This window comes from Triticum urartu, chromosome 3 (assembly GCF_003073215.2).
Source record: "Triticum urartu cultivar G1812 chromosome 3, Tu2.1, whole genome shotgun sequence".
Lineage (NCBI taxonomy): Eukaryota > Viridiplantae > Streptophyta > Magnoliopsida > Poales > Poaceae > Triticum > Triticum urartu.
In genome coordinates, this window is record NC_053024.1 from 187,238,214 (window position 1) to 187,261,012 (window position 22,799).

The 22,799-nt window shown below is 48.5% G+C and overlaps 3 protein-coding genes across 4 annotated transcripts; 1 reads left to right on the forward strand and 2 right to left on the reverse strand.

Annotated features, from left to right (window-relative positions):
- Positions 1-3,799: 3,799 nt before the first annotated feature.
- Positions 3,800-4,545, forward strand: LOC125543547 (late embryogenis abundant protein 41-like). The gene has a single exon (XM_048706922.1). It carries the CDS (start codon positions 3,918-3,920, stop codon positions 4,203-4,205), a length of 288 nt encoding a protein of 95 aa, XP_048562879.1. The 5' UTR covers positions 3,800-3,917; the 3' UTR covers positions 4,206-4,545.
- Positions 4,546-5,676: 1,131 nt separating this feature from the next.
- Positions 5,677-8,976, reverse strand: LOC125543546 (dynein light chain 1, cytoplasmic-like). The gene is made up of 3 exons (XM_048706921.1): positions 8,585-8,976; positions 8,361-8,466; positions 5,677-6,068 (listed from the first exon to the last, which is right to left on the reverse strand). The coding sequence occupies exons 1-3, from the start codon at positions 8,819-8,821 to the stop codon at positions 5,986-5,988; spliced, it is 426 nt and encodes a 141-aa protein (XP_048562878.1). The 5' UTR covers positions 8,822-8,976; the 3' UTR covers positions 5,677-5,985.
- Positions 8,977-10,083: 1,107 nt separating this feature from the next.
- On the reverse strand, positions 10,084-21,721 carry LOC125543545 (epoxide hydrolase A-like). 2 transcript variants are annotated; one of them, XM_048706919.1, is made up of 5 exons: positions 21,250-21,721; positions 20,973-21,155; positions 11,454-11,483; positions 11,068-11,309; positions 10,084-10,493 (listed from the first exon to the last, which is right to left on the reverse strand). In XM_048706919.1, the coding sequence occupies exons 1-5, from the start codon at positions 21,544-21,546 to the stop codon at positions 10,247-10,249; spliced, it is 999 nt and encodes a 332-aa protein (XP_048562876.1). In that variant the 5' UTR covers positions 21,547-21,721; the 3' UTR covers positions 10,084-10,246. The 2 variants fall into 2 exon arrangements, with proteins under 2 accessions (XP_048562876.1, XP_048562877.1); XM_048706920.1 differs by lacking the exon at positions 11,454-11,483 and having other exon boundaries at positions 21,250-21,712.
- Positions 21,722-22,799: the final 1,078 nt, after the last annotated feature.

Sequence of the window (22,799 nt, forward strand, 5' to 3'; positions counted from 1 at the left end):
GGTTGAGGATGAACTAGTACAGTGGAGAACAATCTCAGGAGGAGGGGTGTTCTTGGGCTCGAGTGAGCTGGTGAGCTAATCAGGGTCGAACCGATCCCTCCTCTATGGTGGTGGCTAGGTCCTATTTATAGTGGACTTGGTCCTCTTCTCGAATGAAGGCGGGAAGGGATCCCACAACGGCCAGATTCGAAGTGAGACAACTATTACATGCCATCCTGACAAAAGTGGTCTTCGTCTGCAAAAGACTCTGATCGTGGCGCCGTGGTGGGCTCGACGATGACCTCCATCCTGCCGTCCTGGCGGTCTTGGTCTTGTTGCACCGGAATGGAAACCTTTGGCTGATTCTTCGGGACTCCGCGCCTGCGCGTGCCTCCTTAGCACCAAAGAGGAAACTAGTACACTGCGCCCGCTGACGCCCGCCTAGCCTTGGTCGTCATGGCTCACGTCATCTGAACCTCGCGAGGTGAGGCTTGCATAGGAATCTCCGCTCCTCAGGAGTCAGTCTGGAGAGGCTGCTCCTCGTGGAGGTCTTGGTGTCGTCCGCCTCGCGAGGCTTGACCCCCCGCGAGGTTCTCGATTTGTTTGCTGCTGAAGTTGGGCCGTATCAGGTCATCGATGGAGCCACGTCGTGGTCAGCAGACAGACAAGTCTGGATATTCCCGTTCCCAGAACGCCGACAGTGAGGGCACATGGGACTACAAATTGAAGTTAATTGAGATTGTAGCCACCATCATCAGCAAAGCTCATCCACTTTTGAGGAAAACGGTTCGATCCCTAGCCATGATCATCCTATAGAGATTGTGGATGGAAAGAAACGAGTGCTCATTTAGAGACAAGGTGGCGTCAACCGATGATATCATCGCAGTTGTCAAGAGAGATTTTGAGCTCTGACGCCAAGTAGGGGCCAAGGACATGGTGGACCCATTTGGGAAACCGCCCTGAGGGATTGGGACGCAGCTTCAGTGACTTTGTGAAGCTAAGTCTCACGGTAACTTAGCCCCCTCTATCAGCCGTCTATTGATAATCCGACATACCAGATTAACCCAATTTTCATACGAATTTTTCAAAACTGTTTAGAAAAAATTGAAAAAATTCCAATAAATCATAAATGTTTGGTTTTGTATTCTATGAAAATTTCAATTCATTTGGATGTATCGTTTGTGAACAAACATTTTTTATTTATTTGCGCTCAAAAGGCTATTTAATCACAAATCATACATCCAACTGGGTTGAAACTTTCCCAGATTATAAAACGAAACATTGTATTGTTTGTGAGTAAACATTTTTTTATTTATTTGCGCTCAAAAGGCAATTTAATCACAAATCATACATCCAACTGGGTTGAAACTTTCCCAGATTATAAGACGAAACATTTATGATTTATTAGAATTTTTTTCAATTTTTTTTGAACAGTTTTAAAAAATTCGTTTAAAATATGAGTCAATCTGGTACGTCGGATTTTCAATGAACGGCTGATAGAAGAAGCTAAGGTACGATGAGACTTAGCTTCATAAAGTCACTGAAGCCGCGTCCGAGGGATTGAGCGTAGTAGCCACTGCTTTTTGTCGTTTCTTCTTTTTTTATCCTTGATTCTCAGATTACCCACCAAATTGGTTATTTCCTGCCTCCTCCGTGTTATAATCAATATATGTCAGCCATCAATTGAATCTTTTTAAAAAATAATCATAATTTTCAGGAAAATCCCCCTATTAACAATAATTAGCTCAACAGAAATTTTGGAAATTATTCCCTTCCTATCTTTTGTCTAGCCGTGAGGGTAACCTGGAGGCGACGATGATTCAATGACAATTGATTGCGGCGCCTTTTTCTTAGGGCATATACAATTGTGGCATACGAATATATATGCTTTATGATAAAAAATAATCTAAGGCACCTACATTAATTTTTCTCTTCAATGTAAGCTATCATTAGTGGACCTCATTATTAAATAGAAAATAAAGACTCTAGTACACATGCATCTTTACTTTTCATTTCAACATTTTCAGCTTTGTCATCGGACCACACTTTTTTACTTCAAGCATCCGCCTCCTAGGGAGGATCCCGCTTCCCTATCCGAACCTACTTTACGTCATATTCGATCCTACATGGCATGCGAGGCATCACCTTGAGGCTATGTATTATACATGCCCTTAGTGACGGCGATTCGTAGGCCGTGGTAGCGCTCTAACAAGACCATGACCCGACACTGATCACTGCTCTGGCGCCGCAGCGCTCCCTCACGCAATGACGACCCGACAGCCATGGTGAATTGGTGATGCCCCCGCGCGGCGACGACCTCCATGAGCCGGCGCTGCACCCACACGCGAGGGAGACCAAGGGGCCGCAGCGTTGCATCTATGCGACGGTGACCCGCTGCATGCGAGTTGAAAAATTAATTTGGACGCTGATAACGCCCACACGTGTGATTTATTAGACATCCGCCCATACGCCGTGTGTGGTGTAAGCAGGAGGCAGCCCACACAGATCATGTGTGGGCGAACATTCGGACTGCCCATACGTGTGGGCGCCGCTACTTCGTGTCGCACGCCTAATGAACTACTACTCATCTTCACCCCGCGTGTGTGGCATAAAGCAAATCTGCCCACACGTCCTGGCGCATCCATGGGATGACAAATGTAGTTGCCATGTGTAAGTAACGATAGTTGCCGCATGTTCAAACTATAGTTGCCATGTGTGATAAACTACTTGCCCTACGTGGTCAAACAATAGTTGTCATGTGTGATTAACTAGTTGCCATGTGTAATTAACTAGTTGACTCGTGTGGTCCAATCATTGTTGCCATGTATGATTTATCATAGTTGCAATGCGTGATTACCTTTTTTTGAAATAAACGAAATTTTATTCATTAGCAATAACCAATACATCGTTTGTGAGAAGTGTTACAATTTCACTAAAAGGCTCCTCAAACCAAACCGAAGTCGAAAAAAATCTAGCTAATCTAGCAAGTTCATGTGCTACTTTATTTGCCTCTCTAGTTGCCACATACGCACAACTGCAGCTGCCGTCTAGCAACGAATCATAGTTGTCATGTGTGTTATCCTAGTTGCCACGTACGTGCAACTGCAATTGCCATCGAACAATGTACGAGTGTCGTGAGGGCGAAGAGCAGTTCATCCACACATGCGTGGACCAGGTGGTGACTGTGTGGCCAGAAATTAGTTCGTCCACACGGCGCAGTTGGCAACCGTGTGTTGCGGGTCGTGTGGATGAACTCTCCAACGCCTACACACATGATGCTGCCCACATGGCACTGAAAATCTAACAGATTTTTTTAAGATTCATGTAAAATAAAATCAACGTGTATCAACGAGTGTGGGTAAAGTGTAAACATGTCACACATGTGAGCGTTAATATTTCTAATTAATTTTAGTGCGCACCAAACCGAGAAGAGCTAGGGCAACTTCGCCGTTGACAACGAACCCAACACGACCTGGCTTATACTCCTCTCAAAAGTCCTAATTGCCACCAACTTTTTATTAAACGTGCGTCGCTCTCGCTGGCTCATGTCGACCGGGCGAGGCACGGCAACATCAGCTCGAGAAGAGTAAACAAAAATATCAAGTCGACTCTCTCAAAAAAAAATCAAGTCGACCACGTAGGAAGGAAGCGACGAACCCGCGGCGCCATTTCTTGCGTCCGTCGCGTCGGCACGTGCCGGTTCGCCGCGCTGAGTGACGGCGCCCAAAAGCCACCGAATCTTTGACAAAACCCCGTGCCGTTGGGCCCTTTTTACTGCGCCTGCCCCTCCCCGTCTCCCTTTATATACGGGCCCTGGCCTCTCTCGTTCCCCCACACCACCAAAGCCCACCAAGCCTCAAACGCCCACGTTGGAGCAGTGGCAGCAGCACAGAGCCAGAGCCAACCAGCCGTTCGATCGTCCAACGCAGACGGATCCGATGGCCCTCGCTCTCTCCGGCTCCGCTGCTGCCCGCGCGCTCGCCCAGCGGCTGGCCCCGGCCACCGCCAGGGGCTACGCGGCGGCGGCCTCCTCCGGGGCGATGAGGCGCGGCGCCGCGGCGGCCGCGGACGGGAAGGCGGCCAGGGAGGCCGAGAAGGCCGCGGCCGACGCCTCGTGGGTGCCCGACCCCGTCACCGGCCACTACCGCCCCGCCAACCGCGCCGCCGGCGCCGACCCCGCCGACCTCCGCGCCGCGCACCTCGGACAGACCTACGCACGGGCCTGAAGCCCGGCTCCACTCGACCCTCCTGGTCCCGCCATGGAAAACAGAACTGCTACCGCTACGTAACGAGGGAAGATAGAGAAGAGGCAGGCGGGGCTCGTTCGCCGCGCGCGGCTGTGCGGCTTCACGACGCATCTCATCATCATCGATCCTATACTACGGGGGAGATGCGGCCTGGACGTTTGGCTGTTTCCCATTGTGTTTGTGTGCGTGCGTGCGTGCGTGCGTCTGGGCTTGGATGCTCAGATCAGATGTATTTTTGGTCGAGCAGGGCTTGTACCTTTTACTTTTACAGTTAGGTATTATAATAACAAAAGAATCCAGCGTTTTTCTTGTTCCTAAACAAATGTTTCTTGCGTTTTCTTGCTATCTGATTCATTCTTGCGTTGATCCTGCAAATGGAGCTCCAATAAATATTGAATCTGCAAATGAAGCTCCAATAAATATTGAATTCATGCTCCTAAACACATATTCATTACTGGCTTACTGCTATAACCTATATAAAATCATTTAGACGTCGGTCCTGCAAATGAAGATTCAGTAGTACGGGGGCAGGGCAGTCACAGCTCGAGCCGCTGTACAGCAACCGCGTCGGGACACGGTGAAATGTTCCGGTGTCACGGACGTCTGACGACGTGCGCTGCTGCCTCAAACGCGCAACGTCAGCGTGTAGTTGTTCTTCTTTCTTTTTTCTCTTCAAATTTCACGTCAACACTGGTCGTGACATGTTGTATGTCATTTTTTAATACAATACGAATGCAGACACGTTCATACATACGCATATACACAACGGCTTTCTCAAAAACACCTGGTCGACTGTCTCTAAAGCACTAGGTGCGCGTGCGTAGGCTAATTATTAGGTCGCGCGGCGTCGTCACTGTTTGTGAACACTTTCTCACTGCCCGAGCAACATGGACATTGCTGCGCGCAGGCGGCATGGAATCAGGTCGCTTCGATCGAACGGACGTCGCCTTGTACTCACGACGGCGACCGGAAAGGAAAGCATCGCGTCTCACGGCACCGGCCGCACGTCGACGTCACGGGCTCGAGTGCGTCTACTCATATGTGAACCTTGTCATGCCAAAACGTCTCTCCGTTGCTGCTAACTCTGCGTCAAATCGATTGATCTTTCTTCCGTTAAGAAAACAACTGATCCTTCGTGAGATACGACGGTTTAGTATAGCTGACCAGAAAACAATGACAAGGATTATCCCGCGCGTGGAGAACCCAATTAAGAAGACACCCCGTGCTCGCATGATGGCCACCAGGAACCTAGATCGACGAGATCTTGCACCAGAAAGAGCCAAAAACCTCGAGTCCCAGGCTCCCAGCAGCGTGCCAGTTTTTTCAAAAAGAGAGTGCCCCGGCCTCTGCATCGCCATGCACACAGCCACAGCTGCTCCCCGGGTGACCAACCGCATGAACACACAACTAGTGCAGGTTATCCAGGGTGGGGCGTATGACTCAATACGACTATACGAGCAAAATGCAAATTCTGAATTTGACCATCCCACGAGGCCAGGACACTTGGCAAGTCAGTAGATCAGACAGTTTTTCGTACATTGTGGACGATGACTTCTCGCCCGATTTTGTGGCAATATTACAATGAGACAACGTCAACAACACCTAGCTGAAACAAAGCAAAACAAAGACACGATCTAAGATTTCACACCAACATGGAGTCGTTTCCAAATTTCTGATTTTCCAGTTCAGTTGCAGACGCGGATGAAAGAGGGGCACACAGGAGATTGACGCCAGGGGGAGAAGGGATCAGCTGCGCCCATCACCCAGACTTAAATAGCAAGACAGCTTTAGAATCAATGTAGAAATACACAAAGTAGTTCGTCTCGTGCGTCACGTAGGAACCTGCAAATGCGATGAAAAAATAATTAGCAACATTGCTTGCACTCGTATGTATCTTGTGTCGATAGCAAAGGGTCCGAGATCATCAGAGAAGTGCTGTAGATTATAACTAGTGAAAATATTGATTCATATCATTCGTAGCTTCCAGCATTTTAACTTCTCAAAAGGATCTCTTAGGCAAACCAGCAACCAGGTATGGGGGCAATAGTTTATCGCCCAGGATCAACAAATGAAACTCAAGACAACAAGTATATATAAGTAAAATACACCACTAGCCTCTTAAGTCCTAACTGCAACTCACTATGTAGTGTGGGAATGAAAATGGGAGGCAAATGGGGAGTAGTCAGTTTAAGTTATTATCTTTCAATGTTTTAGCAGCTAGCTGTTTCAACATATACCCAATCTCCCTACACCAACCAAGGGAACAGCTTAAAAAAAGAAATGTAATTATGTTCCCATCGTTTTTCAGCTCGCTTGTTACATTCCCAAGCAAATACAGAACTCCCTACAGTTTACCACAATCATACTGAATGGTTCTTTCTTTGGAGGTTTTTAACCTTCAGCTCATGGGCCCACATAAACTAAAGTCCCTGGATGGAACATACCAAAACAAATAATAACTCCAGTAGGACTGACAAAGTGTTTAGTATCCTCTTGACTGGTTTGAAAAGATGACACCCCTCTAAGAAAATCCACAAAAGCAATGCAAGACAAGAAATACACACAAGCTAAACCTTGGGAATTAAACAAATAAACACCAAAAATGGGCCAAAGAGAATATACTATGAGCAATTCACCCAATCATACTTATTAGATTGACTGATGAAATTAGTGAATCAAAATCTTTCTACATTTTCTACAAGACTGAGAAGCAAAGGTAAGCTTTCTCTAGCGTCTGTACAGCCAACTAGAGAGCCCTGATATTAACAAAATTTGTTCTTTCACTTTAGGATTTAGTTTTTGGGACATAATCACCAATACGACATGGAACCACGAGATCATCTAAAGGTCATGACATGGGATTTAACAGCTGGTATTGTGTCAAATGGAGCACCATTTATTGTTGTTGTTGTGGTCACAAACCAAACACCCATCTACCTTGATCAAACCAGCCTTACTCAAATGGTGGCAAACTGAGGCAACCATAGTGGCCAATCAAATAGGCCTAGCTCCTTTCAGGGTGAGGAGCGCAGCAAGTAATAAAAACCAATATAACAAAAGTAGAGCCATATTTGTTCCCTTGGTCCCCCTCTCTGTTTATTGGAAAAGAAAACTTGATGTGTTGCTAAAGTTTAGACTAACATCCGTCTACCTTGATCAAACCAGCCTTACTCCAATGGTGGCAAACTGAGGCAACCATAGTGGCCAATCAAATAGGCCTGGCTCCTTTCAGGGTGAGGAGCGTAGCAAGTAATAACAATCAATATAACAAAAGTAGAGCCATATGTTCCCTTGGCCCCCCTCTCCGTTTAATGTGTTGCTAAAGTTTAGACTAACAAATGTGAAGAAAATAATATTATAATACAAAGGAAAACATTGATTTGCAACCAAGATGCGGGATTTCAATAATCACAGCAAACACAAATGAGACGACTCTCTTGTCATGGGCCTAATGGCTATCATTGTTGTTTGGTCAGTGCCAGCTAAAGAGAAAAAAAACATGCATATCGACCATACGTGCAATAACTTAATGATTATCTGTATTCCTGATGCGACCTTCTACTGTAAAATGATCTGGCTTGCAAATAAATACTGTCAACAAACTCTAAGAAATCTGGTGAAATGAAACGGTTACCCCTCAGCTGAAAACACAACAAACTGAGTTATAGCTACGGAAAGTTGGATCTGGTTGATACCAGCGAGAACCTGAGCAAATACTTACATACATCCAAACGATGAGCCCTATGAGCGAGGAATCACACTACATTAGCACATCCTATTTCCTAAGTGCCAACTTGCTTTTGCGTTAACCTAAAAGACATCAGATGATTTATCCTACGGCCCTTCTATTATTATTGGCCCTTCTAAGTACTTCTGAAGTACATAATCTAAAGGGTCACTCACTTATGCGGTTAACTTAGCATTCTATTGCTCCATCTGACATCCACAGAAATTATACCTCAGTCACTGTCTCCCCCTAGGAGATATATTCATCAACAGAAGTTTATGGTCGCCTCAGAAGAGAAGAAAATGGTCACGCTCAAGTAAGCCAAATCACCCGAAAGTACATCCACCACAGACGCATCCTCCGTACAAAGCTGTTTCGAAAAGAAATGGGGGAAGAGAAGAGATTACCGAAGTTGCGGCCGACGATGCAGTGCCAGGTGGGGCCGTGGTTCTTGTCGAACTCCTTCTTGATGTACTCCGCGATGTCCTTCTCCATGGTGTGCTTCTCAAACGCCTAGTATGCAGAACAAATAAATAAATAAATTCCCCACACCCAACAGCCCTGTCAGCCACGCTGGGACAGCGCGGCGGGACCAAATCGAGAATCCAATGTGCAGGGAGAAGGGGATTACGACGCGGGAGATGTCGAACGCCTCCTTCTGCATCTCCTCCTTCATGTCGGCGCTCTTGAGCGTGATCTTGTGCGCCGTGGGCGACGCGGCGGCCGGCGGCGGGGAGCCGAGCGCGGCGGTGGCGGAGGCGGCGAGCCTGCGGTCGGCGTCGGCCGGGGCCCGCGTCGCGTAGGGCGCCGGGTGGGAGGCGGCGACGGCGGCGGCGCCCGCGATCCCGCGCTTGAGCTCGTCGGACATGGCTGCGAATCTCTGGCGTGGAAGGCAGTGTGGCTTGTGGAATCTGTGGTGGAAGCAGTTGGATGGAGGAGCTCAGCGATTCCTTTCTCCACTCCGCCCTTTTCAAAGCCGACGGTGGCTGCTGCCGTGCTGCTTCATCATTGTACGGGAGGCTGGGCCTTCTAGCGGAAGCTAGTAGAGGGAAGCGGAACGCGCGGAACAAAAAAGTAGGGGAGGTAATGGGCTGCATACCTGAAGCACGCAGGGGTCAGCCCATACCCGAGTTACCGTAGCTACTACTAGCATGTGATTTTTTTCTGGGTTGTTCTAACACTTTCTTTTAGTTCATTGTTTTTGAGATAGCTCACCACTCATGTCAAGTGCCACACTTTTTTAAGTTGTGAAGATTCGCAAAACAAAAATTGTGAAGAATATTTGGAAGTGCAAACTTTTTTATAAAATACACGGACATTTATTGGAAAACCCGAAGATTTTTTTAAATTGGGAATAAAATTTTAAAACACAAACAATTTTGAAAATCCAAACATTGCATGAAATTGTGAATATTTTCTAAAAACACAATTTTCTTTTAGAAAATAGGCAAAAAAATTGAAAACATGAGCATTTTTTGAAATTTCTAAACAAAGGAAAAAAATAAAAAAACTTGAAAAAAACAAAGAAAACCAGTGAACAACGCCAAGATCATCGACAATCTGCTTCCCAGTTTGTTGATGGTAGTGTTAAAAAAAAGGCGCTATTGTACAATGTGAAGTTACTGGCAGTTCAGCATGTTCATCAACTACTCATGATACACCTAGCTACACCAGAAACTAACAAATTTCCCTCTGCAGGTCAGCATTGGAACGGTTGAGTTCCAGAGGCAGCGGAGCCGTACATCCCTTTCAAGATTTTCACGGCAAAACTCAGCTGCCCTAGAGGCAGAGGTGTTTCAGAACATCTCACACAACTGCTTCAACAAGCCTAAAGTAAAACACAAGCCTTCAATGGAAGAGTTTACGTTATTTTTGCAATATTTTGTTGTAAGTTTGAAGTTGAACTTAATTTAACAAGTCAAGCAATTCTATTTGCCCACAATAATAGGAAACTTGCCCCTACCCATATTCTTCCCATATGTTTGTCCACTACCTCAGTATGAACCTAACCAAAAGAAAAAAGAGGTCCAAAAGACAGACCCGAATAAAGAAGAAACGGTAATCTGGTGGTTTTTTCTATCGGTTTCAGCTGCTAAGATTTCACTGCTGCCCACAGGTTACACTTCCCTCTGCATAGAAACAGGAGGACATGAGAGTTCACAGAAATTCTTCTGTGACAATCAGACCATGGTTTTATTTAGAGAAAATTCAGTATCATGGCGTGTGTAATCGACAACTTATAAGTACATAAACAGCACCGAAACAAGTCGGTTCGCCGAGACTCTCTTGATAATCAGAACTTGCTGAAGAACTCGCAGATGTAATCTGAAACTTCATTAGGCTTCTCCTGGTTGCAGAAGTGACTCACTCCCTCCATAACAACCACATCCTCCAGATTCGGCACGCTCGCTTTCAAGCCACCCTTGTGAATGTAGTCTTTCACCCCCGGTACACTGTATGTAACGTCAAGGTCCCCAACGATGAATTTTGTTGCTATTTTTATTGGAGCTCCAGTCCATGGTGCAGAAAGCTCCCAATTCCTGCATGAACACGAAAGTAAGTTGAGCCAGATCTAACGCCTGCGTTAACTCTGGCAAAATGCCTTCACCCATAAAACTTATGAACTGAAGTTGGCACAATCAGATATGTAGTTACATACATACGTACATACGTACCTACGTGACATACACACATATACATACGTACGTACATATACGTGACATGCATGCACATACATACATACATCCATACACACGCACACACGCACACGCACGCACGCACGCACGCACCCGCGCGCGCGCGCACACACACACACACAGACAGATAGATAGATAGATAGATAGATAGATAGATAGATAGATAGATAGATAAAATTGCTAAGAAAGAGCATGTTTCTGTACATTTTGCCACCAGGTTCCTAGTCTTTGTAGGTTACGACAACTAGCATTTAGGATGCAATTCCCCTCATCTGATAACTCGAAAGCATAAAGTTACGCAGTACAGAGTATATCATCAGTAACCAATTGAAATGAAGTAACTTTCCTGGCTAACATTAGTAAATAAAGCACTAAATTGTAAAACCAAGACAGTGAGAATGGGCCGTAGGTGACATACAAGTCCATGCATCTGTAGTAGTTAAGCCCTCCTGTAAACCCTGTCTTCTCAAATTTGTCTGCATAGTAGGAAATATCTTCTTCAGACAACCATGGAGGGCAAGTACCATCCGAATCTAGTGAGTCAAAGAAGGTCTTGTCCTTGGGTAGAATAGGAGGAGCTGGTTTGCGCATTCCAAAGACCGTCTTAAACTTATGACTATTGTCGTATAGAGCAAATTCAGCTTCAGCGACTCCAGGCTCCTGCATGCATAATTCAGTAATGCATATGAACGACTGTTTCCTACAAACCAAATCTGAAGCGATGTTGGTGCAGAGGAAAACTATATCTAAGAATAAGCAATTAAACAGCAATATCTAGTACTGTGTCAGGAGATACTTTTAAACCTGAGTCTGCAGGTAGGAATTGTTGAAGTCCTATACTCGAAAAAGAAATCCAGGCGATGACAAGATAGACAATTATAATCTGTCAGTCAGTTGAATGTTTTTAAGGCTAACTGTAATCACTGTAATACTCCGTATTGTTATTTACAGCTCTGCAAAAGGGATGTTGTTGTTAGGAATATGCAACTTGTATTCCCATGGGGCCATAGGCCAGTATATATACATGTACAGGTGCAGGTAATATACAGAAAACCCCTTATACAATGGGGTAAAGACAAAAGGAAAAGGCTACATGGATATATAGATATAACTCTAACACCCCCCCTCAAACTCATGGTGGATAAACAACCCTGAGTTTGGAGAGATAGAAGCCATGCTGTGCTCTAGTTTGGGCCTTCGTAAAGAAATCCGCCAACTGTAACTCGGAAGGCACATACTGAAGAGCAATAACCCGATCCTGCACACCAGCGCGCACATAAAAAGCATCAACACCAATATGCTTGGTGAGCTCATGCTTCACAGGGTCGCGCGCAATGCTAATAGCACTTGTACTGTCGGACAGTAGAAGAGTGGGTGTAGTGACAAAAACACCAAAATCCTGAAGCAACCACCGTAACCAAGTCACCTCTGCCGTCAAAAGAGCCATAGCTCGCAACTCAGCCTCTGCACTCGAACGGGAAACTGCAGTCTGTTTCTTCGTCTTCCAGGCAATGAGAGAACCACCAAGAAAAACACAGTAAGCAGAAAGTGAACGGCGATCCGAGGGATCACTAGCCCACGTAGCATCCGAATAGGCCTGAAGCTGTAATGAACCGGAGCGAGGAAACAACAGACGGTGAGAGATCGTGCCTCGAAGATATCGAAGAACACGAAGGAGGTGACTGTAGTGAACCGAAGTGGGAGCAGAGACAAACTGACTCAGAATATGGACTGGATAAGATATATCCGGTCGAGTGACAGCTAGATAGACAAGAATCCCAACAAGATGACGATAACGCGTCGGATCAGACAAGGGGTCACCATCAGTATCACGAAGGTGAACATTGAGCTCCATGGGAGTCTCAACAGTGCGCTCATCAGTGAGAGCAGCACGAGCAAGAAGATCCTGGATATACTTTTCCTGGGAAATAAAAAAGCCATCAGAGGTAGAAGAGACTTCGATCCCAAGAAAGTAGCGAAGAGGGCCAAGATCAGACATCAGAAACTGCTCACTAAGACGGGCCTTCACAAAGGCAATGTACTCAGGGTCATCGCCAGTGATGATCATGTCATCAACATAGAGAAGAAGAGTCCGACCACGAGCAGAAATGTGGACAAATAACGCTGGATCATGATCACTCGCCGAAAAACCAGCGGCAGTCACCACAGAGGCAAAACGCTCAAACCAGGCGCGAGGGGCTTGCTTAAGGCCATAGAGAGAGCGACGAAGACGACGGACCATGCCATCAGGAACAGAATACCCAGGTGGGGGCTGCATGTATACCTCCTCACGCAGCTCACCATTAAGAAAGGCATTCTTAACATCAAGTTGAGAAACAGACCAATGGCGAATAGAGGCCACGGCGAGAAGTGTGCGGATAGTGGTCATATGGGCCACAGGAGCAAATGTCGCATCGTAATCACGACCATGCTCCTGCTGAAAACCACGAGCCACAAGACGAGCTTTGTAACGCTCAAGAGAACCATCCGAGCGAGTCTTAACCTTGTAGACCCACTTACAAGTGATGGGACGAACACCGGGAGGAAGAGAAACAAGATCCCACGTGCCAGTGCGCTCAAGAGCAGCAAGCTCCTCTGCCATCGCAAACTGCCATTCAGGATGAACAACAGCATCGCGATAAGACGTAGGCTCAAGTACAACCGAAAGAGCATATCGACTAGGAGAATAGCGGTCAGGGGGAGGGCGAGGCCGAACCCGAAGACCATAAGTCGGCTGAGATGAGGAGGACGCCGCACCAGAAGTAGATGGCACGTCAGTGGATTTATCCACAACACGTGGACGACGAGTATAATGAAAAGGAAAGGAGGGAAGAGGTGGAATCACTGGAGGTGAAGACGGGGAATGTAGCGATGATGAAGGTGGAGAAGGGGAAGGTATCGGTGATGAAGGTGGAGTTGGGAAATGTGTCGGTGATGAAGGTGGAGAGTCATGCGATGAGGGAGGGGAAGAATCTGTAGGAGAGGATGGCGTCGGATCTGCAACAGCAGGACGAGGAATAGGAATACTGGGCACAGAGGGAGGCGTGTCAGGAAAAGTGAGGAAAGAGATATCCTCCACTGAAAAGGTCGAGGAAGATGGACGCGGGTAGAAAGGACGAGACTCGTCAAAAGTTACATCCCGAGAAATACGCATCCGACGACCGATAGGATCCCAACAACGATAGCCCTTATGCTCGTCACTATAGCCTAAGAAGACACACTCAACAGACTGAGCGGTCAGTTTGGTGCGTTCACGAGGGGCAAGAAGAACATAGCAAACACAACCAAACAAACGAAGCGTTGAGTAATCAGGAGAACGATCAAAGAGACGCTCGAAAGGAACACCGCCCTGCAAAGCAGTGGACGGCTGAAGGTTGATGAGATGGGTGGAAGTGGAGACAGCCTCAGCCCAAAAGTGAGGCGGCGATCATCAACGCACGAGCCGTCTCAAGAAGGTGACGATACTTGCGCTCAGCCACGCCATTCTGAGCATGAGCACCAGGACAAGAGAACTGAGCAAGAGTATGTGACGCCCCGAGACCGATGTGCCAGGTGTCCTCCAGTTATTCGCTGTCGTTGCCATGTCATTTGCTTGCGTGTTGCATTTCATCATGTCATCATGTGCATTGCATCATCATGTTTTCAAAACTTGCATTCGTCCGGGTTCTCCTCGTTCCTTCCGTTGTCTGCTCTGAGTCCAAACACACTTGCACGCGCCCGCGGCATGTCCAAAATATTATTTTATAAGTGGCCGGAAAATGTTCTCGGATTGGGTTGAAAGTTGGCGTGTGGTCTTATTATAGTATAGATAGACCGCCTGTCAAGTTTCATCGCAATCGGAGTCCGTTTGATGCCCCAACGGATAAATATAGCGGCAATAGTAGCCGGTCTTTTCGTCGGACGTTTTCGGTCCCCAAAAACCATGCCGGACTGCATCTCTCCCCTCTCCTCTCAGCCTAACCCTCCTGCAAAGCCCACTTCCACTCACCTGCAGCCCACCTACTCCATCCTCGCGACTGGAGCCATCGGATCGCGATCGGAGGGTCCGAAAACCCCCCTAAACCCCCTAACCCTAGAACCTGCCCTATATAAACCTCCTCCCCTTCCATTTTGGGCAGCTACCTACCCCTCCTCCTAAATTTCCGTGCCCCAATCATCCTCCAGCCGCCTCCCACCTCCTTTCCTTGAAATCCGTGCGTGCCCGCTCCCCCGCCGCCACTTGTCGCCGCCCCAATCGCCGCGCCGCCACCAGAACCCACCTAAGCGCCGCTCCCCTCCAATCATGCGTCGCCACGCGTCCCCCTGCCTCCCGCGCCGCCGTGGCCCGCCTAGGCCCGGGATGAGCCCGCGGAGCTCATCGGGGCCCGTCCTCGCGCTCGCGTCCTCCCTGCACTCCGTCGCCCGGACCCTGAGCGCCGCTCCTCCCGATCCAGCCTCCACGTCGCCGGTCGGAGGACCCCGCCGCCTCGACGCGTCCTCCGGTGACCGGACCTCGCCGGCGCGCCGCCATCTCTCAGGCCAGACCCGCGCCTCTCCCTTTCTTCTCCTATTTTCTTCCCCTCTCTCTCTCAACTGTTCCCTCTCTCACCAGGGACTGCTGCCGGAGAGAGCTTCCCGACCCACCGACCTCGCCGTCGCCGAGAATGAGGTCCTTGGGGCCAAATCCGCCCAGGCCTTCCCGTCTCGCCTTGCCTCGTCTGCGCCTCGGAGCATCGCCGTTTCGCCACCGCTGCCATGTCTCGTCTCGCCTCGGCAAGAGGTCGGGGACGATCCCTCTGCGCGTGGGCCCCGTCCAGCGCCCCATGGGCCCATGGCCTCCAAGGCCTAGCTTGCCCGTCGACCCACCTGACCGGCCGCCGGCCTGTCTCGCCTACTGGGCCTCGGTCCACTAGGGTGAGCACCCAGTCTGCCTCTGTTTCGGCCCATAAAGTTTTTTTCAGGTTCTGCGTTTTTCCTATTTATCCAGAGACGTCTGTTTTGCAGAAAAACCCTCTTAGTACATGCATATAATAACTTAATAACTAAGCATCATATGGAAAAACTTAATATATGAAACTTGCTCAGAATTTTGTCTAGTTTAATAATATGCAACTTTCATCGATGTTTAAAATGTTTAAAATGATGTTTATTTAAATTTGCTCCTATGCCATGCTAAAATGATTTAATTCATAACTATTCAACCGTAGCTCCGAATTGAATAAACTTTATATGGAAATGGGGTAGAAAAATGTCTAGTTTAACATGGTGGCATCACTTTGCATGTTTAACAACTATAAAATATGGTTTAGGGCAGAACAGTACCAAACCTAATATATGCACATGGGGATTTACCGGAATTTGTTGTTCGTTGTTTCCGGCCTCATTTAACCTTGACTAGATAGGTAGTTTACCTTTGCTTCACCCTCTTGCCATGTTTAACAACATTTAATATTGTTGGGTTCATAAACAAGATCGAACTAAATAAGTCATGTGGTGTTTTCTTCAATATGCAACTCCGTTGCATATTGAGCTCCACTTAATTTGTAGTTTTGTTTGTGCATTTTGCCATGCCATGCCTCTTTAAACCGGACATGCATCATACTTGATTGTGCATCATGCCATGTTATGTGATGGTTGTTTTACCATGTTGTATGCTTCTTTTCCGGTGTTTGCTTCTTCAGGTTGGATCCGGTAACGTCGTGTTGTGAGGTTTCGTTCGTCTACGTCCGTTTGTCTTCGTCATGAACTCGTTTTTCTTCCTTGCGGGATCTCAGGCAAGATGACCATACCCTCGAAATCATTTCTATCTTTGCTTGCTAGTTGCTCGCTCTTTTGCTATGCCAATGCTACGATACCTACCACTTGCTTATCATGCCTCCTATATTGTTGAACCAAGCCTCTAACCCACCTTGTCCTAGCAAACCGTTGATTGGCTATGTTACCGCTTTGCTCGGCCCCTCTTATAGCGTTGTTAGTTGCAGGTGAAGATTGAAGTTTGTTCCTCGTTGGAACATGGAGATGTTGTTCCTTGTTGGAACATGTTTACTTGTTGGGATATCACAATATATCTTATTTAATTAATGCATCTATATACTTGGTAAAGGGTGGAAGGCTCGGCCCTATGCCTGGTGTTTTGTTCCACTCTTGCCGCCCTAGTTTCCGTCATATCGGTGTTATGTTCCAGGATTTTGCGTTCCTTACGCGGTTGGGCTATTATGGGAACCCCTTGACAGTTCGCCTTAAGTAAAGCTTTTCCAGCAATGCCCAACATTGGTTTTACCATTCGCCACCTAGTCTCTTTTTTCCCTTGGGTTTCGCGGACTCAAGGGTCATCATTATTTTACCCCCCGGGCCAGTGCTTCTATGAGTGTTGGTCCAACTTGTCAGCCGCCGGTGGCCACCAGGGGCAACTCTGGGCTGGCCTACCGGAAGTTTAGACAATCCGGTGTGCCCTGAGAAAGAGATATGTGCAGCTCCTATCGGGTTTTGTCGGCACATTCGGACGGTGTTGCTGGTTTAGTTTTACCCTGTCGAAATGTCTTGTTGTACCGGGATACCGAGTCTGATCGGAATGTCTCGGGAGGAGGTCTATTCCTTCGTTGACCGTGAGAGCTTGTGATGGGCTAAGTTGGGACACCCCTGCAGGGATTTGAACTTTCGAAAGCCGTGCCCGCGGTTATGGGCAGATGGGAATTTGTTAATGTCCGGTTGTAGATAACTTGAACCTTAACTTAATTAAAATGATTCAACAGCGTGTGTTACCGTGATGGTCTCTTGCCGGCGGTGTCCGGGAAGTGAACACGGTGTTGGAGTTATGCTTGACGTAGGTTGTTATAGGATCACTTCTTGATCATACTTTTATCGACCGTGCTTTGCTTTCTCTTCTCGCTCTCATTTGCGTATGTTAGCCACCATATATGCTAGTCGCTTGCTGCAGCTCCACCCCATACCTTTACCTTACCCATAAGCTTAAATAGTCTTGATCGCGAGGGTGCGAGATTGCTGAATCCCCGTGGCTCACAGATACTTCCAAAACCAGCTTGCAGGTGCCGATGAGACCGTGCAGATGACGCAACCAAGCTCAGGAGGAGCTCGATGAAGATCTTGTCCTTTGTGTTGCTTCGTTCTAGTTGATCAGTAGTGGAGCCCAGTTGGGGTCGATCGGGGACCTTTGTCGCATTTGGGGTTCTTCTTTTATTTTGGCTCCGTAGTCGGACCTTGTTTGTATCTGGATGATGTAATGCTTTATTCATGTAATTGTGTGAAGTGGCGATTGTAAGCCAACTATGTAACTTCTTCCCCTATTTTATTACATGGGTTGTGTGAAGATTACCTCACTTGCGACATTGCTTTCAATGCGGTTATGCCTCTAAGTCGTGCTTCGACACGTGGGAGATATAGTCGCATCGAGGGCGTTACAGAGTACCCTGCTCGGCAAGAAATCCACGCAACATCTTGGAGATATACTCTCAAGCAGAGTCAGCACGGAACACACGAATAGGCGTAGAAAACTGAGTGTGAATCATGGCAGCAAAACACTTATAGATAGATAAGACCTCACTACGAGAAGACATAAAATATATCCATGTGTGTCGAGAGAAATCATCTATAAAGATAATATAGTAGCGATGACCTCCCTTCGAGGCAAAGGGAGCTGGACCCCAAACATCAGAGTGAACAAGGTCGAAAGGACGCTGAGACACGGTCTCGCTATGAGGATAAGGTAACTGGATCTGTTTACCGAGACGACAACCTTGACAGTCTAAAGACACACCGCCGGAGACGGATCCAAGAAGACCGCGTCGAACTAAAGAGGAGAGACGAGAGCCACACAAATGACCAAGGCGATGATGCCACTGCTGAAAAGAGCTGGTAGACAAGGCAATAGAGGCGGAGAGACTGGCGGTGGTAGCAGCGGAGGGTAGGTGAAGCCAGTCAAGCTCCCAGAGACCCTGAGAGTCACGGCGCCGGGGGCCAGCACCAAGGAGAGCACCGGTATGACGGTCCAGAACGGAACAAGAGTCAAAGTCGAGAATGACACGACAACCAGAGTCAACAATCTGGCCACCAGACATGAGCTACATGGTTAGTCGGGGAACATGAGCAACATCAGGAACATGAAAAGATGAAGTGCTAAGAATGCCCCGGCCAGTAACCGGGAGAGAGGTACCATCAGCAGTAAGAACATGAACAGGAGAATCGAGAGGTCGAGTAGAGGACAGGGTGGACGAATCATGAGTCATATGAAAAGATGCTCCAGTATCAAGAATCCACGGAGATGTACCTGCTTGTGTAGAAGGTGGTTCCACAATGCCAGAAGAGTCGGTAGCAGAACCAGCAGAACCCGTCGATGAAGAACCAGAGGACACAGCTAGCAAGCATCGAAGTCGTGTAATCTCCTGCTCAGTCAAAGGCTCGGCTGAAGAGGTCGATGAAGATGCACCCGGCAACAAAGAGCCGGAGGCAATCAGCAGATCACGAAGTCGGACAATCTCCTGCTCGGTGAAGTACATAGCCGAAGTAGTTGGCGCAGGATCACCGAAAAAGTAGCGCCCACCACCATCTGTGGAAACCGCTAGAGGAGGCGGTGTAGCATGACTAGTATCATCTGCAGAGCCCGAAGGTGGAGACGAGGGCGCATGCAGACAAGCCCCGAGAGCCAAGGGAAGGCGCGTGTGCGAGGCGTGGTCGATGGAGTCATCTGCACCAACAGAGCGGGTGAAAGTCGCGAGAGGAGTCGGTGTAGAGCGACAATCACCGTGCGCGGAAGACGACAAAGAACATGACATCACGGTTGGACGAGCACCAAGCACCGAGAGATGGTGCATGTGAGACGGGGTCAGTATAAGGGACGCCGTCGAAAGGCAACCGGCAGCAATGCCCGCACATCTGCTCGAACAAAGTGACTTTTTTTAAGCCTGTCAGGCTGCCAACCGGTCAAAGCAGCTGATCAGATTAGGAGTAGCAGCTGCACCACGTAGTGGACCAGATCAGGAGCAGCAGCAGCACCACGTAGCGGCAGGAAGCAGCAGCTGCACCACGTAACGCAAGACAGAGCAGCAGAAGAGACCAGCTGGGCACACGGGCGGATAGAGACTTGCGGCTGGATCAGGGGAGAGACCGCGGTGGATGGGAGTAGAGCAGCAGCGGCCGCCTCGGCGGGAGTAGCGGAACGGGTGGAGCAGCGCAGCCGGAGAGGAGAAACGCAGCGGCGTGATTGGATCTGAGCACGAGTTGCGCGTGCGGAAAAAAAAAACCTAAGCTCTAATACCATGTTAGGAATATGCAACTTGTATTCCCATGGGGCCATAGGCCAGTATATATACATGTACAGGTGCAGGTAATATACAGAAAACCCCTTATACAATGGGGTAAAGACAAAAGGAAAAGGCTACATGGATATATAGATATAACTCTAACAGTTGTGTGCTCCCTGAATTTTTTTTGTGCTTGTTACAGAGATGTTTTCCCCTATACTTACGGATACACGTTCAATTCCTTGTGTTGCTACAGATCAAAATGGATTAAAACAAGACCAAATCATCTACATCTGCTAACATATCAGGCATTTGTCATGTCAAACATGTGATGTGGCCTGAAAGTGAGCAGACCGCCATCACCGAGTGAAATCTTTATAACAGTAAAGATAAAGATCCATGTTGTTGTTTGCAAAGCATGGTGTCTTTCAAGAAAATGCTTTTACTTGGAGCCTTGCACACTCCATATCTTGAAAATGCGATATTCTAATTTTTGGGTTTCAACAAAAGCACAATGTCAATAAGAACTAAAGTTTGTTACTGAAGATTTATAGTACTTAAGGTACTCGGGTTCCTAACCTGATAAGGACATAGGTGTGATTGCATAGCAAATAAAGCTTCAACAAATAAATTTGGCATATTTCAAGAAACAATGGTTTTACCTACTATGTATCTCAGGAATGCGATAATGTTAAGTTACCAGCTTCAAAAAAGACAATACGAAGTATCCAATTTCAATTGAACCAATAACTCAATTTCCTTAGTGAAAAACACTACTCAACCTCCAATCCAATATACCGATATTTCTTGTTTATTACCATTTCTCCATTGTTATCTATCTGGAATTCCGAAGTTCGAATAATCTAGTTTGGTTCGATCCCTTGGTAAGCATCACGAACAGCCCACCATGAAGACAATCGTCTAACATACGAAATTATGCCAACAACTATGAACCGGTTCAATTGTTTTGCCACGACCAGTAAACAGACCCCTATCCAATAAAGTCGTCAGGACAGATGAACACAACTCATAATGACATTGATTCTGTCTGCTATAAGCAGGACAGAAAGGAGATGAAGGGCTCCACCTGGAAACGGCACATGTAGTGGTCTTCCCCGCACAAGGCCCTGACGACCTGGAGCGGGCTCCCCTCGGAGCTGCGCGGGTGGTAGGCCACGCTGAGGTTAACGAGCGCCCGCACAAGGTCCGGCCGGAGCAGGCAGAGCTGCCATGCCACGAGTGCGCCCCAGTCGTGCCCAACCACGAACACCTGCCACGCGAACCCGAGAATCGAACAGCAATCTTAGCAAGGAGCATGGCCGGCGTGGGGGATCTCGAAGGGCGAAGGGGTTCGATGCTAAGACCTGGGGCTGAGCGAGGTCGGCGATGAGGGCGACGAGGTCGCCGACCAGGTGGAAGATGGAGTAGGAGCCCGCGGAGGGCGGGACGTCGGAGTCGCCGTAGCCGCGCATGTCGGGCGCGACGGCGCGGAAGCCCCGGGCCGCCAGGGCGACCATCTGGTGGCGCCAGCCGTACCAGAGGTCCGGGAAGCCGTGCACGAGCAGCACCACGGGACCGTTCTCGGGCCCCACCTCCGCCACGTGCAGCCGCACCCCCTTGGCCACCTCCACCATCCGGTGCCGCACCCCCTCCGGCTCCATCGCTGCCGCTGCTTCTCTCGCGCTCGTGGCCCGCCGAGGGATTGACTATCGCGCGCTTCGGGTGCGTCGCCGGCCGCTGGCTGTGTGGCTAAACGGGCGAGGATTTCGTGGCTTGTGGGGGCGGCCGGACGGGTGCTGGCAAGAGGAGTTTTTGGCAGCTTGCCGAAATTTCGCACACCTTGGACTTGGATACTTGGATTGGACATTTGGACTGGACCGGGTGTCGCGGCTCTCTTTCGTCGTCGTCGTTCGTTAGTACCAGTAGACTTCAAGACTGCCGCATATGCATTCAGAGGATCTCAACAGCCGCGCGTTAAAAAAAAATCAGAATACAGCATCGGGAGAGTCAGGTTTTGTGCGCGGCGATTCGCTGGCTTCAGCAACCGTCACAAAATAAAGCACGTCCAAACCGCTTTAGCAGGCGCGCTATATTTCATCTTTTTTATATGAACTGCGATTCGATACATATTTAGTTCCAATAGTACAAATATGGAGATAGATCGGCATATAGCCTGCTTCTATGATACAAAATAGTACATAGATAGTTCATAGTCTTCTCCTAGCCTGCTTTTACGATACAAAATAAAACGAAAAAGTACTACTACTTGTCATTTTCCGACTCAGATTCTGTCTCGGTGATGTCCTCCTCCGACGTCTGAGCGTAGGCGTCAAAGAACCGCTTGTCGTTGGAGTCCTAGGACGACGCATCTTTTAGCTTGATGTTGAATTTAGCGAACGTGGAATCGTCGCGATAGGCGGCTCGCTCCTTCCTCCTCTCCTCCCTCTCCGCCCTCTCCGCCCTCCTTTCGGCGAAGAACTGTTCCTCGTTGATGATGTCTTGCGGGAAGCGTTGGCTCCACAGCGTCATGGCTTTTCTCGTCCATCTCGGCTAGGCTGAGACGGCGCTCCCGCCTCCGGTTCTTGCAACGATCCTCGTCGGTGATAAGCCGCGGGAAAGGCGCCAACTCCAGTGCCCGCTCCCGCGTCACCACGTCGGTGAAGTTCATGTCCCAACGGGATCGCCGGAGGCGCCACGCCGCAGCGTCGTACGCGCAGGCGCCATCCTGAGCGGTGTCGAAGGTTCCGAGGCCGAGACGCACGCCGCCGCCCGACCGAATCTCGGCGGAGTAGGTGCCGGACGGACGCACGCGGACGCCGTGGTAGCCCGAAGCTCCCCGACAGCGAGGTGGCATGGTGGCGCGGTGGTGTCGTGTCGGCGGCGAGGAGAGAAAACGGTAGAGGGAGCGAGAGAG